Source organism: Phacochoerus africanus, chromosome 2 (genome assembly GCF_016906955.1).
Source record: "Phacochoerus africanus isolate WHEZ1 chromosome 2, ROS_Pafr_v1, whole genome shotgun sequence".
Taxonomy (NCBI): Eukaryota; Metazoa; Chordata; class Mammalia; order Artiodactyla; family Suidae; genus Phacochoerus; species Phacochoerus africanus.
The window spans coordinates 148015446-148033865 of record NC_062545.1 but is presented as its reverse complement, the minus strand read 5'-3'; the positions used below and the strand labels follow the sequence as shown (position 1 = coordinate 148033865).

The window sequence follows — 18420 nt, the reverse complement described above, 5'->3', positions numbered from 1 at the left end:
CGGTCCCTGCCCTTGCTCAGTGGGTTAACGATCCGGCGTTGCCGTGAGCTGTGGTGTAGGTTGCAGACGCGGCTCGGATCCCGCGTTGCTGTGGCTCTGGCGTAGGCCAGAGGCTAGAGCTCTGATTCAACCCCTAGCCTGGGAACCTCCATATGCCGCGGGAGCGGCCCAAGAAATGGCAAAAAGACAAAAAAAAAAAAAAGAATTAAAAGAAACCTAAACGTTTCAGGACTGGGAAGCCTACCTAGAAGAGCTGCCCTCCTGTGTTTCTACACACCTTCCTGCACACGTACCCCAATGACTTGCAACCAGCAGCACAGTGAGTGTCCTTTATTTGCACTATTAGTAAAAAACTGGCATTTAGATTTCAAAATTTATATTACAAAATTACCAGCAGCAGTTTTAAGCATTTCAACAACGCTTATGAACTCTACTTTGCTGCCATAAACAAGGCTACTATGTAAAAAGTAGGATGTGCCCCAAGTGGACTATCCTGTAAATCCTCAGAGGCCACACTGCTCAGGACCCATTTGTGACAGTGTCTTCTTCCATCTCCTCTTCGCCATCATCAGTGGGGCCTAGGAAGAACACACAGCCAGAAGTCAAGCCGATTTTAGAGAACATGCTCCCTTGGTGTGTGAGCGCCCACGTGTGAGTCTGCTGAGTGCCCCGCTCTGGACGAGGTACTTTTAAAAGCCCAACAGCAGCCCCTGCCTTTGAGGAGCTTAGGGTGCACAGACCATCTGCCTTTGGCAAGCATGGGAAAGGATGGCCAGCTCCTGAGGCAAAGGGGTCACAAAGGTGTTTTATGAAGGACAAACTCATTGCCTGTCATTCTAACCCATTTTTGTCAAGCTGATAATTCATTTTTTGTGAGGACAGAAAGCTTATACTTTGTGCTTTGTTCTTACCACTATGACGGGCAAAGAAATTGGGAACACTCAAAAAAAAGGATACCTACATCACATGTTAGGAACAGTCAGTGACTTTGTCTCTAAATTTAAAAAAATATGGTAACAACAACCACTGTTGGGTTGTCAAAAGTTTATTACAGATATTTTAACCAGTGTATTCAGAAAAAGGCAATGTTCTTACCCTGTCGATGTTTGGCTAATTACTCATGTTTAACCCTATTGTTCTATAGTTACACCCACACGTTACATTTCTAGGTACAAAACTACCAAGTAAGAATGTCACTGGAAAGTGCCACTCAGAAGCCAAGGCCCCTAAAATTTAGAGAACCACGGACCATTTCCATCTTCCTCTCCTCAATGTGCCCCACGTTTGTTGGATGGCATTTAAAGGCCCAGATAATAAAATACTCTAGGGGAAACAAATTAATATAGTAGTTTGTCACACTGCAGTCACAGTAAGCAATTTAACACCACTCCCCTGCACGCCCCTCCAACTTCTGTCACAAGGCAGCCTCGAAAGCCTTTGATAGACTTCTGTTCTCAGGACCAGAGACGACTTGCAAGTGACATGCCTGCAGTGCCCTGAAGCCAGGCTTGCCTGCTCACTCCGTCAGCCTGTCTCGCCACTCTCCCCATCCCATGACCTTCGCTCACACCGTCCCTCAGTCCAAGTGTGCAACGCTCTTTCATCACATGTTTCCTGCCAGTGTAGTTCTTCCTCCAAGAAGGCCATTCTGCATCTAACTCAATGGTCCTCAAATACTGTAGTTTTAGGACTCAAAGAGCATTTAAGTAGGTTACCTTCACTGATATGGTATTGATAAAATACTTAAGAGTACTTTAAAAAGAGTAATTCATTAAAATAGTAAGTCTATTACATGTTAGTTTACATTTTTATAAAATACAACAGTATTTTCTAAAACAAAAATATGTAGAGAGAAAGTTGGCATTATCTTCTATTTTCACCTATTTCTGTAATGTCTGCTAAACCCTTGTACTGACTTCATTATTCCAACTGCTACAAAGCATTGTTTTCATTGAAGGGTCTGAAGAAAATCAGCCTCACAGAAACATGTTAGGAAAGAGAGTATTTTAATAGCCTCTGCAGACAGGTGTGGATATATTTTGGCTACTATGCCAAGACCTGACAAAGGTGGTAGTTTCTTAAAGGTCAGACTGCAACACAGAGTCTGAAACCTTATCAAAGAACTTTTCATACTCCTTTACTGGAAAACCCACTGGTTTATCTTGCAGCACTTACACATGCCTGCTTCCCTAACATCATTTGGAAAACACTGCTCATTAAGCTATGCAGATCTTCCAAATGCTGACCCACTTCTTCATACATTATTTCTAAAAATTACATTCATTCATATCAACAAAGTCCTCAGAAAAGTCTGGAAGTACTAGAACTGTCAAGGTTACAGCTGTGGCTAAAAGTTGCCCAACTTTAATTTTTGCTTGAAATTTTGATTGTTAGAATTGGTTACAAACACCACTAGCTGTTCATGAAGGGACAAGCTCACATAGTGTTCAAGAAGCACCCTGACTCTCACCTGAACAGCACAAATGCAAGGGAGCCAAAAGCCACTGCAGTGCACCCCAGTGCTGTTACCCAGGACACCAAAGACATGTGCCCCAGGGGTGATGTTTAATAGCACCAGTAACTCTCACTACTCCACAAGACCTTTATGGGTAAACAAAACCAGCAGCTACTTTACTGAGTGTACCACAGTTGAGAATGACACCTACTAATATATCCTTTGGGCCAGTGAAAGCCCAATGCCTTGGTGTCAGTATAGAAAGTTTGCCTCACAAACCCTCAGGGGCCCAAAGACCACAGAGTGGGAACAACTGGTCTAATGAATGTCTTACGTATGTTTAGCTTCAGTTCAAACATTACTTCCCCAAGGAAAGTTTTCCTGAGCTGCCAGTCTAGACAGAGGTCCCCTGTTACATATGAAAATCTTTAATATGTGCAATCTGGGACAGTTTTTACTTTATGCTCTAGTGTCCAACAAAGCTGGCATTTCTATCACAACGGCTAACTCTTGCTAACAAACCCTGTGCTCAGTGCTACTATCTTTCTTAGTCCTCCCAACAACCAACTTTCTCAGGTTTAAAGATGAGAAAACAGATTTAAGATTAAGTGGGGATTAATCTTAGGACAGAGCTGGTGAAGCTAAGCTCTGATCTCAGGCTGTCTGGCTTTCCACTTCCAGACTGCCAAGCCAGCCAACATGCACGTGGGTCAAAGGCAACATGGTCACCTCTAGTGTTTGCTTCACTCCATGGCTACTGAAGTAATGTTTGTTTCAACTTTTGCATACAACCACCCCCAGAGTCCTGTGACATAACATTCTTTATATCAAATGATTTATCATCAAAGATCATTGAAAGGGATCTCACGTACATTAGATTAGAGGGTAATAAGGCACTATTCTAGCATTCTTGGATGGTAGCATCTAAACTGTTTTTGAATCACTGTGAGTGGACCATTAACTTGGAAGTTAAGACAGAACACAGTTTCCTGACCTGATCTGCGTTCTCTGCCAGGTATCTGACCGGACTGCAGCAAGCCCTTTAGCCGCTCCACTTCAGCCAAAGTTGATGCGTTTGCTATAGCATTCTGGATGGTAGGAAAAAAAATGGCGATGGACAATTACTTTCATCTAAGACTCAATCACTCAGAAAACACTCCTAGAAATTCACACCATCTTTTGAGTTGTAATATTAAATAATTCTTTGTTGGGGGAGAATTTTGTTGGCATAATGAAATCATCCCCAAAGCCAAATCATAAATTTCCCAAATTGGTAAAGAGATGCATGCAGACCCTCTTATAAGCAAGTAAATAATCACTGTGCATGTCCTAAAATTCTAGCTAATTAAATTGTGCTACTGGATAATTTAGGAGACAGTATTATCAATTTAGGAGGCAGTATTACAAAAATTAGGATTTCTCACCAAGCAGAATCTTTCAGAAGGCAAATCTTTGAAAGTAAAAATTAAGACAGCACACAAAGGTAACTAACTGTTCAAATAAATGTATCCGAGGGAAATGACAAACACCAGAGTTGCATCCACTCATATGACCGACTCATATAACTAAGTCAAGCCAAGGTCCGGTCAAGTAATATCTTTAAGCTAGGTTTTCCTTACACAAAAACATAGCTGGATTCTAACAACTGTCGGGGAAATCTGCACTGATGGATTTATTACTTGGTTTATTACATCATTTTGTGACCTAAACCTCAAAGAGCTCACTCCAGTCCAAGTCTCCTAACACATTATTACCTTGATGGCTTCCACATCCCCTGGAGATGGCCCACCCTTCTTTTTGTCAGCTGGCAAACCAGCACCTGGATTGAAACTTGGGAGGGGAGAGAAGAACAAAACTGTCAAATCCAGATCAACAGAAATTGCTTCTCTTTTACTTTCAAAAGCCTTTGAAAGTAATTCAACCAGTGTAGTATCTTATCTTTGTTAACAAACTGATACAAGAAACTCTCTCCTTCAGAAACACCACCTAGTTCATCTTGCTACAGAGAAAGGAGGATGTGGATATTATCATAGTAAGACCGAATACTGAAATATTTGCTCTGCTAATCTCATGTAATACATGGACCACTCATGTAATACCTGGACCACTGATGGTCATGGATTATCACCTTGCCAATTTCAAATCTCATGTAATACATGGACCACTGATGCTCACGGATTATCACCATGCCAATTTAGCACTGTATTAGTTACAGGTGTTTCATTTCATTTTGCAGGAGGCAAAATGCCAGACAGATAATGTTTCTGAAGGTGAAGTGGAGTGAAGTTGGATATCGTATCTTACGTTTTGCTTCTCCTGGCAATATCCTTTGCAAGTTGTGCACCCCGTTTGCCCTTGAACATTTTCTCTGCTTCCTGACGCTCCTACAGCGACACCACACACAGAGTTAATGGAAAAAGGAATACCACATGCATTTCGCTGCATTCCTCAGAAAACATGGGAAAAAACCTCTCCTGAAGTACTCTGGGCTGGTAAAAACACCGAGAAGCCAATCTCAAATGAAAAGGAGATACAATGGTCTTGCTTTCCTCCAGCGAAGCTCCCTGAAGGAAGCCCCCTACTCCTAGTTTCAAGGAGGGGCTTTCGAGGAACCAAGAAGGTTTTGAAAACAAAACAAAACAAAAAAACAAAACACCCAATTCCCTATAAAGGGAAAAATCATTCTAACAACTAAAGATGCTGATAATGGATGATATTAAGTTCCACACAGGGCGTGTATCTAGGCAGGCCGTCTGCTGTGACAGCGTTCACTGTGGCTGAGGCTGTATCCCCTCTGGAATGACCGGCCCCATACTCAACAGCTTTAACTCAAATTACACCATAAACTCCGTTGTGGGAAAAAAAAAAATCTGACTCTGCACCCCCGCCCCTTTTACTACAAACTAATGATAAAACTCATTGGGCAATTAAAAATACCAGTAACAAAAGTATAAAGGAAAACACACCAATGTATAATGACTAATACTTGTATAAACACTAATACTTACTTTCAGTTTCACCTTCTGGAAATCCAGTACTCTGACTTGTGGGACTTTATAAATAACATATAGTCTGTAATGTTTCTTATTTGTTACAGGATTTCTTAGAATACTACAAGAAAAGGAACAAAACAATGCCAATCTTATTTACAGTACATCATTCAAGAGACCCATTTTAATAAAATCTAATGAGTGCATGAATTAAGGAAAAGTTCACTCACTATTCTTGCTCATGTTTCAGTGTTATAGCAACTTAATGCTAGGGAAATTTTAATAGCACACTGAGCCCAAAGGAAATACTTTCAATATATTTTTTTTTGTCTTTTGTCTTTTTGTTGTTGTTGTTGTTGCTATTTCTTGGGCCGCTCCCTCGGCATATGGAGGTTCCCAGGCTAGGGGTTGAATTGGAGCTGTAGCCACCGGCCTACGCCAGAGCCACAGCAACGCGGGATCCGAGCCGCGTCTGCAACCTACACCACAGCTCTCGGCAACGCTGGATCGTTAACCCACTGAGCAAGGCCAGGGATTGAACCCGCAACCTCATGGTTCCTAGTCGGATTCGTTAACCACTGCGCCACGACGGGAACTCCGGAAATACTTTCAATATTTTTTAACAGTACTTTTCACTAACTGATCACTTTAAGATCAAGGATGGAAGTAGTGTCATTTTAAAGGACTTTACTGTCACCACCACATAATTTCCATACCTTAGATAAGTCAGTGATTTGAGAGATGCCAAAGGGTCCAGATCACCCTGTAAAATAACAGCCACAGGTAAGAACATGAATATCACACCCATCATACCCCCTTTTGATACTTTGAAATGGTGGCTGCCTTTGGAGCAAGGATCATCTTGTTTTCTCTTCATTCATTTATTTATTTTTCCTGCCCCAGTACCCAGCACATTATCAACACGACTACACTACTGAATAAACAGGTTCATAAATTTGAGCTTCTTAAACTTAAAATCTTGGCCATAGCAGCTTGTCTCAAAAGCAGAAGAAAGCAAAAAAAAATTTTCCATAGCAATCTTAAAAGGACTACTGAGTGAGTTCCTATTGTGGCTCAGCAGAAATGAACCCAACTAGTATCCAAGAGGATGTGGGTTCGATCTAGGCCTTGCTCAGTGGGTTAAAGACCTGGAATTGCCATGAGCTGTGGTGTAGGTCGCAGATATGGATAGGATCTGGCATTGCTGTGGCTGTGACATAGTCTGGCAGCTGTAGATCCACTTCAACCCCTAGCCTAGGAACTTCCACATGCCGCACCTGTGGCCCTAAAAAGCAAAAATAAAGAGTGTGTGTGGGGGGGTACTGAGTTTAAAGCAATGACTTAGAAAAGAAAGCAATGTGGGAGTTCCCGTCGTGGCGCAGTGGTTAACGAATCCGACTAGGAACCATGAGGTTGCGGGTTCAATCCCTGGCCTTGCTCAGTGGGTTAACGATCCAGCGTTGCCGTGAGCTGTGGCGTAGGTTGCAGACGCGGCTCGGATCCCGCGTTGCTGTGGCTCTGGCGTAGGCCGGTGGCTACAGCTCCGATTCAACCCCTAGCCTGGGAACCTCCATATGCCGTGGGAGCGGCCCAAGAAATAGCAACAACAACAACAACAACAACAAAAAAGACAAAAGACAAAAAAAAAAAGAAAGCAATGTGAAAACTGATGTAACTTTGGAGCAAGTTATTCATACAGGGAACTTCAAACTGGCATCTTGGTGTAAGGTGGTTTTTCCACCTAGTACCTTAGATGCCCAGGAGCAACACAGGCATATCATCTTTGAAAGAAGGCACCTTTATTCTAGGCTTCCCCAAATCTCTTCATAAATTTTTCAAGGACAAGGAGTATAGTTAAATATATATATTTAACTAATATATAGAAGGCAGGTTAGTGTTGGATCTTCCCAAACTGTCCCGTAAAACATAGTGCAACAAGGATGGAAAAATAAAAACCTACGGCCAACAACTACAACCAAACTAGATGAAAAGGTATTCTGTCAAGAACCTAAAATAGCAACGAGTAAGGACAAGCTACTCTGAGAGCTATAAAACTTGTATGGTGACAACATTTGTATGTAGGAAGAAGCAGAAGAAAAGCAAAAAGGCATCCAACAGACCCCCAAACTATAAAGCAACCAAGGGTACCCAGTCTGAGAATATGCACATTCCGATAACTTGTACATTAAGTGTGATGAGACCTGAAGGGCTTGAGTAATCTGGTCCTTCGCTCTCTAATACTAACCAGAAGTTGTGCCCCTTCCAGAACAAAGCCCCACACAGAGGAGAAGCTGCTATAACAGATCTGAATTGAGTGTGACAGGGCCAAGGAGGACAATGAGGAAAAAGTACAAATAAAAGCAGGGAAGGGAAGAGCCAGGCATTCAGAAAGCTGCCGCTTTAAAATACTTCACGAATACCACAGCACACCATCACTAAAGGAAATCTAAAGAACGATCCAAAAAAGGAACAAAGGAAGACTAACACTGCATGATCTCAACTTAAATGCGGAATCTTAGAAAAAGTACCACACATAATGACAGAAATGAGTGGTGGTTACCAGAGGCTGAGGGTGGAGGAAAAGGAGAGATGAGCTATTGATTAAAGAGTACAAGCTTTCAGTTTCAGATAAGTAGGTTCAGGAGATTTAATGTACAAATGGCAGATACAGTTAAAAACAACGTATCGTGTACTCCATGTGATAAAAACAGTGGGTCTAAGGTATTCTCACTGCACACACAAAAAGGTAACTATGTGAAGTGATGGATATGTTAGTCTGTGGTAATCATTTCACAGTGTATACATATATTAAAATTCACACTGTACACCTTACATACAATTTTTGTCTATCATATCTCAATAAAGTTGCAAAAAACAAAAGGAAGAATGGTAGCTTTAGTTACACACATAGACACTTAAGAATGTGTAAAAGACAGTGATGCCTTGGGGGGGCGTGAGATGATAAAAATGCTAAATGGTTCAGAAGGTAAAGGAGTTGGTTAACTTTATACTTGGATACTAGAATGCTAAGAGAAAGTCTAATAACTAATTTCTAAACTATCAGAAAGAAAAGTAGAATGACAAAAAAAGAGTGAACAGTAGAGAAGAAGAAAGATGGATGAGATGAGACAAATAAAATGGCACTAATAAGACCTAAAGAGCATCACAACATAATGATAAAAGGTTCATTTCATCAGTAAGATAAAATCTAGATATATCAAATAAGATAACCTAAAAATAAATAAAAGTGACAACTCCAGGGAAACAGTCAAATCCACTATCAGGTAGGACTTTAACACACCCCTTTCAGTAACTGATAGGATAAACTAAGTCTTCATCTTCGAGGAACAGCTTTAAGTGCAATTACAACATACATAAAATACAGCCCCCAGCTGCCACACACTGAATGTGCATTTTGGGTTAAACATCTCATATAGTTTAGAAATCAGTGCTTTCTTACTTTTGTTGGAGTCAAGCACTCCTTTGAGAATGTGAAGGAAGCTTATGGACCCAGCCCACCAGGAAAGGAACAATCAGGAAATAGGGAAGGGAGGGGTTAAGAGCATAATAACCTAAAGTCAGGTTATACTGTATGGACTTAAACATCCAGTAATTAAGTGAAATCTTAGGTTACAAAACAATACATAGTGTAAACTCAACTTTGTTAAAAATTATATATATAGAACATGAGAAGAAACAGGTCAAAATAATCATTCCAAATAAAGAAAACGAAACTTGCTCCTTATCTCATAAGAAATCCAACTTCAAATGGATTGTTAATCTAAATGTGGAGTAAAACAGGAGATTCTGGAATAAAACCGTCCAACAAAGTTAATGTATATCACATATGTAATTTTCTAGGAGCAACAATAAAACAGAACAGGTGAAAAATAATATATATTTTACCTATATTCCAAAATATTACCATTTCAACATTCAATATAAAAAATTGATAGTTTACATTCTTTTTTTTTTTTTAAACTAAGTCTCCGGATACATCTTAAGTCAAAGTAGCCGCTTGCATTAGTGACCACCATACTGGACAATGAAATTCTAGAAAAGAGAATAGGCAAGGTTCTTTATGACCCTGGGATAGGGGTAGCTTAACAGAACGCAAAAGCACTAACAACAACAGATTGATAAAATGAATTATGCTTAAATTAGGAATTTCTCTATCAAGATCCTCGGTGTCAAAAGGTGAGCTCGCGAATGGGAAGATATCTGCAACAAAACCCCAAAAGGCCCATTTCCTGAATTAAGAAAAAGACCAAGAAAAAGAATGAGGGGATAATTTTATGGGTTTTCCAAGTTTTTTATAAAAGAAATGTAGTACCTTTAATTCCTCCCCCCAAATACATTCTTCCCCTGTTCAACTTACCAATTCCACAAGACTATTGTTGGTGAGAATGAGTTCTGTCAGACAGGGCAGAGCCTGATCAAGTCCCTCACCTATACGGCTGAAATAAAAACAGAAGGACTCTTAGTAAACATGCAAATTAAATCAGCTAAAAATTTTATCTGAGCCCTTGCTCAGAGGGCTTCAGAGTGGGAAGAAACTTAAGAGATCTTTCTTCCAAGACCCTGACAGGAAAATAAGACACAAAAAGGAAACTGTCTGAGGTCACACAGGTGACAGAAGTAGGATGACTTTAAAACCCACATCTCCTGAAAGATGTCCAGGGCCCTTCATACTGCCACACTGTTTTAACGAAACTAAAGACAAGAAATTCCTGTGTAAAACAGACTACTTAGTTCATCTCAGGACCTGTGTGAAGCCCAGAAACATAAGTGATTCTGCAGTCAGAGCTCAGGCACAAGATAAGCCAGTAAGCAAGCCACAGTGGAATAGTTAACTCACGAGAAATAATGGGCATTTAAAAAAAAACAACTCACTACCCAGAACTTCTTGTGTGTGTGTGTGTGTGTGTGTGTGTGTGTGTGTATCTTTTTAAGGCTGCACCCACAGCATATGGAGGTTCCCAGGCTAGGGGTCAAATGAAAGCCAAAGCTGCCGGCCTACGCTACAGCCACAGAAATGCCAGATCTGAGCCACATCTGCTACCTATGCCGCAGCTTATGGCAATGCCAGATTCTAAAACCACTAGGCAAAGCCAGGGATTGAACCCAGATCCTCATGGATACTAGCTGGGTTCTTAACCCGCTGAGCCACAATGGGAACTCCCCAAAGCAGCAGTTTTTTAACTTAAATTAGAAATGTACCATGAATACATAAATAATACAAGATTTCTGAATAGATGCAAATAAGACCAGACCAATGCCAAATTCATCTCTGGATCTGTATGGGAAAAGTGTAGTTCATTTTCCATTTAAGAAATACGTAGGTGTAACTGGCAATACTGCAACTTCTTTATGGAACTCTGCTACATTTACTCTAGGGTAACAAAAATTACTTTCCACTAGTAGACACTTACCATATTCTATTGTTGTTCACTAACAATGTTTTCAGTCTTCTCAGCAAAGGAAAACCATCTAGTTTCCTGATTTCATTGTCAGAAAAATCAATGGCATCAAATTGATCTAAGGTAGCACCTAGATTTTCAATGACAGGAATTTTGTACCCTGGAAAAAGGAGGGAAAAAACACACAAGGAAACATTAGCAGCATTTCATGGTAATTGGACTCAAAGCTTTCATTCACTCAGAAAGTTGTTTATCTAGCACCTATGCTGTGCCAAACACTGCCAAAGCACTGGTTGATTACAAGGGCAATAAAGATGAAAATACTCACTAACAGTAATACTAGTAGGTAGCTAACATTTCCAAGTATACTTACAAGGTGCCTTGTACTGTTCTAAGCAAGGCCCCAAAGCTAATGAAGTGGCCTAACAGGACTTTACACTGTGAGCTGCCTACTGTCAGTGTCCAAGCCTTGTTCATGCATTGTGGACAGTAATAACTCCCAACCTCTTTTGCATTTCCACAGGTCAGATTCCCAGAACTCATTTGGATATCTTCGTATCAGGACAGTTCCCACTTCCCTCACCTCCCAGAGGTCCAACCCAGAGTTGAAGGTCAATTTGTACACAATGGTAAATCACCTTGTGAACAACTCACTCAAACGCTCACTGATCTGTCTTCTAGGGGCATAATTAATTGTCTTAGGTGCTAGGAGAAGAAAAGAAGTTAACCTAGGCAAGGTTAAATAAGTATACAATTCAGAGCTCTAAGGGCTCAAAGTTAAGTGCTGTACCAAAACGAGTATTCTCAACACCGGATGCACTTCAAACTCAGGCAGACATCAGCCTGTGCCAAAAGTATGAAAGCGGTGGGTTACTCTTGAGTCGAACCTATGATATTTAATTTCAACAAAACGAAAGTACTATGTCAGCAAACAAAAAAGCAAGCAGAAAGCAGGGCCCGCAGCAGTGCTGCTCCTGAGACGGTGTTCTCCCCGTGGGGGCGGATCTCAAGCCAAGACTTAACCCCGGAGAAGTCGTCCTTCACACCCTTTCTAAAGCCTCTCCTACTATGCAGACGAGTTGCCACAGGAATCTAATAGTCTGGAGGACTTCCGCCTCCCTTATAGACGCAAGACATCCGGCAGCCCTAGCGTGGCTGAAACAGTCTGCTCTTTGAAAGGTTTTGGCAAAAGGGAAATAGATCCTTGAAGCTAAGGAGGAGGAAAAGCCGGGAAAAAAAATCGCTTTTGCTCCGGACTTCGCTTCCTCCGTCCCATACCCAATCTATATTCTCATAACTTCACTTTACCGTATCTCGGTCCGCACGAGGATCACAAACACGGCTCAGCACCCCAACGGCTCAGCCCACCCCGCAGGCGTGTACCTCCCCGCCCCCCAACGGCTCAGGTCACTCGGCAGGCCCGGCACCGGCCCCGCGGTCTGACCCAAGCATCGAGGCGGTCCCGGACGGTGGGGGCTGGGCTAAGGAGAGCCTCGGAGGAGTCCAGGGTCGGCGTTTAGCCGACGACAGCGGGACTCAGCCGGGCTAGGAACCGGGACGCACACCCCAGGCCACGTTCCCGCCCTTCGCGCACGCGGCGGGCGCAGGCCGCCGAGCGGGCGGGGAGGCCGGGCCGCCCGCCCCCGCCCAACTCACCTCGCAAGTCCAGCTCGCGGTCCCGCACGGCATTGGTGTATTGCGCCGCCTGCTCGATCAGCTCCGCCGTCAGCTTCACCATCCTGTCGCCTCCCGCCTGCAGTGTCTCCCGCTCCTCCCGCCGCACCGACGTCCCGGCGTACTCCGCGCCCGCCGCCAGGCAGCATCAATCGCTTCCGGCGTGTGCTAACAGCGCGGCTCCCAGGCCTAATCAATCGAGGAGCCATTTCCTCCGTGATCGGCCCCGCCCCCGGGCTCGGGCACAGCTTTTGGGCTTCTCCTCCACTTAACTCCCGCGCGCTCCGCGGCGCATCTGGTTCTGAGTTCGTTCCTCGTGTGCAGCTTCGGCCTGCAGGCCCCCCGAGTCCAGATATTTGTGTCCGCAAGTTAATAAAGAGTGAAAGCCCACGAGTGGAACTTTGGCGTGCGTCAGGACACCTAGAGGTGAAAGGGATGCAGTGACTGCTTTCACTCCGCCCATGGGATTCAGTGATGGGTCCTGGGCTTTGGCAACCGGGTGACACCATGAAGACCGAGCCTGGGTCTTCCGCACTGGTCTAGTTTGCAGTAAGGCCTGCCCTCTCTAGACAATTAGATATTCATGTTGAAGCCTGATAACACAGGAAGTGTGCAGATCTAAAGTCTGCAACATGACAAATGCCCACAGAGTGAGCACATTTGAGTGGCTGCTACTGGGCTCCTGAAATTCGGAAAGACTCCTTCATTCCCCAAAGGCAACTACGAATCCGTCACCATAGATTAGTTTTGCTTACTTTTATATAAAGAGAATGATGCAATCTGTTTTTGTATCTGGTTTCTTTGGCTCTGTGTCATGCCTAAAATCCATCCAGGTTGCAGGCAGCAATGATTTGCTTACTTGCTGCTGTATAGAATTCTATTGCGTCTCTTACACCATAGCAATCCATTTTGCTGTCGATGGACATTAGGTTTGTTTCCAGCTTGGGGCTAGTCTGCATAATGCTGCTATGAATTTTGTTGTACGTGGATCGCATGCACCTGTGCCTGAACTTTTCCAGGAGTGAAACTAATGGGACAAAGGATGTGGTATTATTGATAGGTACTGCCTGATGATAACTTCCAAGAGGCTGGAATCATTTCCACACTGTAGTGGTGTGTAAGGGTTTCCATCACTTGTCAACATTAACCTCATTTGCACTGTCAGTCTTTATAATTTTAGCAATTCTGGTGAGTACCAGTGCACTATTGCTTTCATTTGCTTTTTTCTAATAATAGTTAAGCATATTGTCCATTCTGATATTTTCTACAAAGTGCCCATTCAAGTCTTTCTCCCATTTTTTTTCTTAGTGGGTTTTCTTTTTCTTATTTAAGATTTCTTTATATATTCTGAGTGTGAGCATACTATATGGCTTACCTTTTACTCTTTTTTTGGGGGGGGGGTAGTAGTAGTTTAAACTTCCTAAATACCAAACACCTCACAGGAAGCCAAAATACTGTCCTCATATACATCATCAACTGCAAAACACAAATTTTAGTACATTTTGGTCTGTTTAAGAAAACATCTTATTTCCCAAGTCGCCAAATCATAATCTGGGCTGTAATTTTAATCAGAAGGATAAGAAATGTGACTGCCTCTCCTATTTTGCAAAAAAACAAAAACAATACAATCTGCCAACCCATCCTGAGCTTTCAAATGGTCCAATTAAATAAGAGACTTTGGAGGAAGAAATTCTTGGCTGAGAAGGCCCTCCCCATTGACAATGGTGTCTTTGGTCTTTTTTTGTTTGTTTGCTTTTTTGCTTTTTAGGGCTGCACTCTCAGCATATGGAAGTTCCCAGGCTGGGGGTGAATCGGAGCTACAGCTGCCAGCCTACACTGCAGCCACAGCAATGCCAGATCCATGACATGTGTGTGACCTACACCGCAGTTCATGGCAACGCTGGATCCTTAACCCACTGAGCAAGGCCAGGGATCCAGCTCACATCCTCATGGATCCTAGTCGGATTCGTTAACCGCTGAGCCATGAAGGGAACTCCCTCTTTTGGAGTTTTACTATGGTTATCTAGGTCTGGAACCTAGGTATCGTTACCTAGATTCTGCTTACTGAGCTTTCCACCGTTAATAGTGTTTTTAATTGACCAGAATTTTATTTTTATGTTCAATTTATGTGTGTGTGCACGTGTGTCTTGAGACATTTTCCCTCATCTCCAAAATATTTTTCTATGCTAACTACCAGAGGCTCAACACTTTTCACATTTAGCTCTCCAATTCCTCTGGAATGGATTCCTTTTGAACTTTGTATTGAAGTGTGATATACATGCAGCACACTGCAAACCACACACACCCAAGCAACTGGCATCCAGATCAAGAAGAGGACATTACACATTCCAGAAGCACCGTCTTGCTCTCTGCCAGCCACACCCTTGCCTCCACTGTAACCACTAATCTAACATCTTGCATAGATTGGCTTTGCCTAGTTTTGTATTTATGCAAAATGAAATTGTACCTTATGTGCCTCTTGCTTAACATGTTTGTGTGTAGCTGTAGTTCACTTATTCTCATTGTTATATAGTAACTCCTTGTGTGAATAATTCACAATTTGTCTATTCTGCCACTGATGGATGAGCATGTGGGTAATTTTTAACTTGGCGCTATTATAAGCAGTGCATCTACTAACACTGTATCTTTAAATGAACACACATACTAACATACTTGGAATTGGAATTGCTGGACTATTTGGTTTCAATAAATAGTTTAGGTACTTTCAGCTTAAGTAGATACTACTAATTTTCCTAAGGAGTTGTACCAGTTTGTACTCCTTACTAGCATTTGGTAGTATCTGTCTTTTTATTTTAGCCATTCTGGTAGGTTGGCAGTGGTTTACCATTCTAGTTTTCATTCTATGTCCCTAATTACTAACATAGTTGAGATTTTTTTTTTTTTTGTCTTTTTAGGGCCACACCCATGGCATATGGAGGTTCCCGGGCTAGGGGTCGAATCCAAGCTGAAGCTGCTGGTCGCAGCCACAGCCAAGCAACTCGGGATCCAAGCTGTGTCTGCGACCTACACCACAGCTTACCACAATGCAGAATCCTTAACCCACTGAGTGAGGCCAGGGATAGAACCTGTGTCCTCATGGATGCTAGTCAGATTTGTTTCTGCTGAGCCATGACAGGAACTCTGAGAATTTTTAAAAATATATTTATTGGAGTTCCCTGAAAGCCTAATGGTTGAGGATCTGGTGTTGTCACTACTGTGCCTACAACACTACTGTCCCTGGCCAGCAAAATGCTGGCCCAGGAACTTCTGCATTCTGTGGGAATGGTAAAAAAAAAAAAAATTAAAAATATATATTTATTATCCATTTGGTTAATTTTTGTTACATGTTTGGGAGTTTTGCCCATTTTTTATTTTTATTTTTATTTTTTTTTACTGCTTTGTAGGAGCTCTGTATTTTTTTAGAGATGAGTCCTTGTGAGATAAAAGTACAGTAACTATTTCCCCTCTTTCTCTGTGGTTTTGCCTTTTCACTCTGCCAATGGTGTCTATTTTTTATGTATTTATTTTTTAAATGATTTTTTTCCATTATAGTTGGTTTACAGTGTTCTGTCAGTTTTCTACTGTACAGAAAAGTGATCCAGTCACACACACACATATATATATACATTCTTTTTCTCACATTATCCTCCATCATCTTCCATCATAAGTGATAGACATAGTTCTCTATGCTATACAGCAGAATCTCATTGCTTATCCACTCTAAATGCAATAGTTTGCATCTATTAACCCCAAATTCCCAGTCCATCCCACTCCCTCCCCCTCCCCCTTGGCAACCACAAGTCTGTTCTCCAAGTCCATGAGTTTCTTTTCTGTGGAAAGGTTCATTTGTGCCATATATTAGATTCCAGATATGTGATATCACATGGTATTTGTCTTTCTCTTTCTGACTTACTTCACTTATTATGAGAGTCTCTAGTTCCATCCATGTTGCTGCAAATGGCATTATTTTGTTCTTTTTAGGGCTTAGTAGTATTCCACTGTGTATATATGCCACATCTTCTTAATCCATTCATCTGTTGATGAACATTATTTTTTTTAAATTTTTATTAGTCAATTTACAATGTTTTGTCAATTCTGCTGTACAGCAAAGTGACCCAGTTATACATACACGCATACACACATATATATACACATTCTTTTTCTCACATTATCCTCCATCATGTTCCATCACAAGTGACTAGATATAGTTCCCTATGCTATACAGCAGGATTTCATTGCTTAATCAATCCAAGTGCAATAATTTGCATCTACTAATCTCAAACTCACTCCCACTTCCTCCCCCCTTCCCCTTGGCAACCACAAGTCTGTTCTCCACATCCATGAGTTTGTTTCTTTTATGTAGACAGGTTCATTTGTGCCATATATTAGATTCTAGATATAAGTGATACATGATATTTGTCTTTCTCTTTCTGACTTATTTCACTTAGTAATAGGGTGTCTAGTTCCATACGTGCTGCTCCAAATGGCATTATATTGTTCTTTTTTATGGCTGAGTAATATTTCATTGTGTATACATACCACATCTTCTTAATCCATTAATCCATCGGTGGGCATTTAGGTTGTCTCCATGTCTTGGCTATTGTGAATAGTGCTGTAATGAACATACGGGTGCATGTTTCTTTTTCAGTGAAAGTTTTGCCTGGATATAGCCCAGGAGTGGGATTGGTAGATCATATGGTAGCTCTATATTTAGTTTTCTGAGGCACGTCCATACCTTTTTTCATAGTAGTTGTTCCAATTTACATTCTCGCCAACAGTGTAGGAGGGTAAACTTTTTTCCACACTCTCTCCAGCATTTATTTGTAGCCTACTAATGATGGCCATTCTGATTGGTGTGAAGGGGCACCTCATTGTAGTTTTGACTTGCATTTCTCTAATAATCAGTGATGTAGAGGATTTTTTCATGTGCCTGTTGGCCCTCCATATGTCTTCTTTGGAGAAATATCTATTCAGGTCTTCTACCCTTTCTGGATTTTTTTTTTTTTTTTTGCTTTTGAGTTGTATGAGTTGTTTGTATATTTTGGAGATTAAGCACTTGTCAGTTGCACTGTTTGAAACTATTTTCTCCCATTCCATATTTTGTGGGTTTTTTTTAATGGTTTCCTTTGCTGTGCAAAACTTTTAAAGATGATTAGGTCCCACTGGTTTATTTTTGTTTTTATTTCTATTGCTTTGGGAGACGGACCTAAGAAAACATTTGTATGGTTGATGTCAGAGCCTGTTTTGCCTATGTTGTCTTCTAGGAGTTTGATGGTGTCTTGTCTTATGTTTAAGTCTTTAAGCCATTTTGAGTTTATTTTTGTGTATGGTGTGAGGGTGTATTCTAGTTTCATTGATTTACAGCTGTCCAGTTTTCCTAGTACCACTTGATCTTTTTTTTTTTAATCTAATCTGCCGCTCTATGTCTTTTGATTGGAGCATTTGATCCATTGTTATTTAAGGTAATTATTGATAAATGTGTATTTGTTGCCACTTTAAACCTTGTTTCCCAGTTAATTCTATGTTTCTCCTTTGTTCTTTTCATCTTTTGGTTGGATGATTTCCTTTTATTTTAAGCTCCTGTCCTCTTCTTTTTAGTTTTTCTGAATGTAATGTTTGGTTTTGATTTGTGGTTGCCTTGTTTTTCAAGTATGTTCACCCCTTTCTATATCTGCTCGCTTTAGCCTGATCGTCGTATGGATTGTCTTGGTTATTCTCACCTTTTGCATTTTAATAGAAATTTTTGATACATCTTATATCTTACAAAGAACCCATACTTTGATTTGTATTGAATTGGATCTGTAGATGAATTTGGAGGGAATTTATAATGTTTCTAATATTCCATTCCACAAACATGGTATAAACTTACATTATTTAGAAT

At 41.3% G+C, this 18420-nt stretch overlaps 1 protein-coding gene across 1 annotated transcript; it reads right to left on the bottom strand.

Moving 5' to 3' along the window:
* Window positions 1–315: 315 nt before the first annotated feature.
* On the bottom strand, window positions 316–12678 carry SNRPA1 (small nuclear ribonucleoprotein polypeptide A'). Its single transcript, XM_047766901.1, has 9 exons — window positions 12522–12678; window positions 10878–11025; window positions 9824–9902; window positions 6162–6208; window positions 5464–5566; window positions 4760–4839; window positions 4210–4285; window positions 3450–3543; window positions 316–578 (listed from the first exon to the last, which is right to left on the bottom strand). The coding sequence occupies exons 1-9, from the start codon at window positions 12601–12603 to the stop codon at window positions 520–522; spliced, it is 768 nt and encodes a 255-aa protein (XP_047622857.1). The 5' UTR covers window positions 12604–12678; the 3' UTR covers window positions 316–519.
* Window positions 12679–18420: the final 5742 nt, after the last annotated feature.

Bases quoted from the DNA above. Each gene is read 5' to 3' on its own strand.
- SNRPA1 (XM_047766901.1), bottom strand. From the start codon at position 12,603: ATGGTGAAGCTGACGGCGGAGCTGATCGAGCAGGCGGCGCAATACACC. The intron at 11,026-12,521 runs GTGAGTTGGGCG...TCCTTTTTCCAG, and splicing joins CCGCGAGCTGGACTTGCGAG to GGTACAAAATTCCTGTCATT. The intron at 6,209-9,823 runs GTAAGTTGAACA...GTTATTTTACAG, and splicing joins ACAATAGTCTTGTGGAATTG to GGTGATCTGGACCCTTTGGC.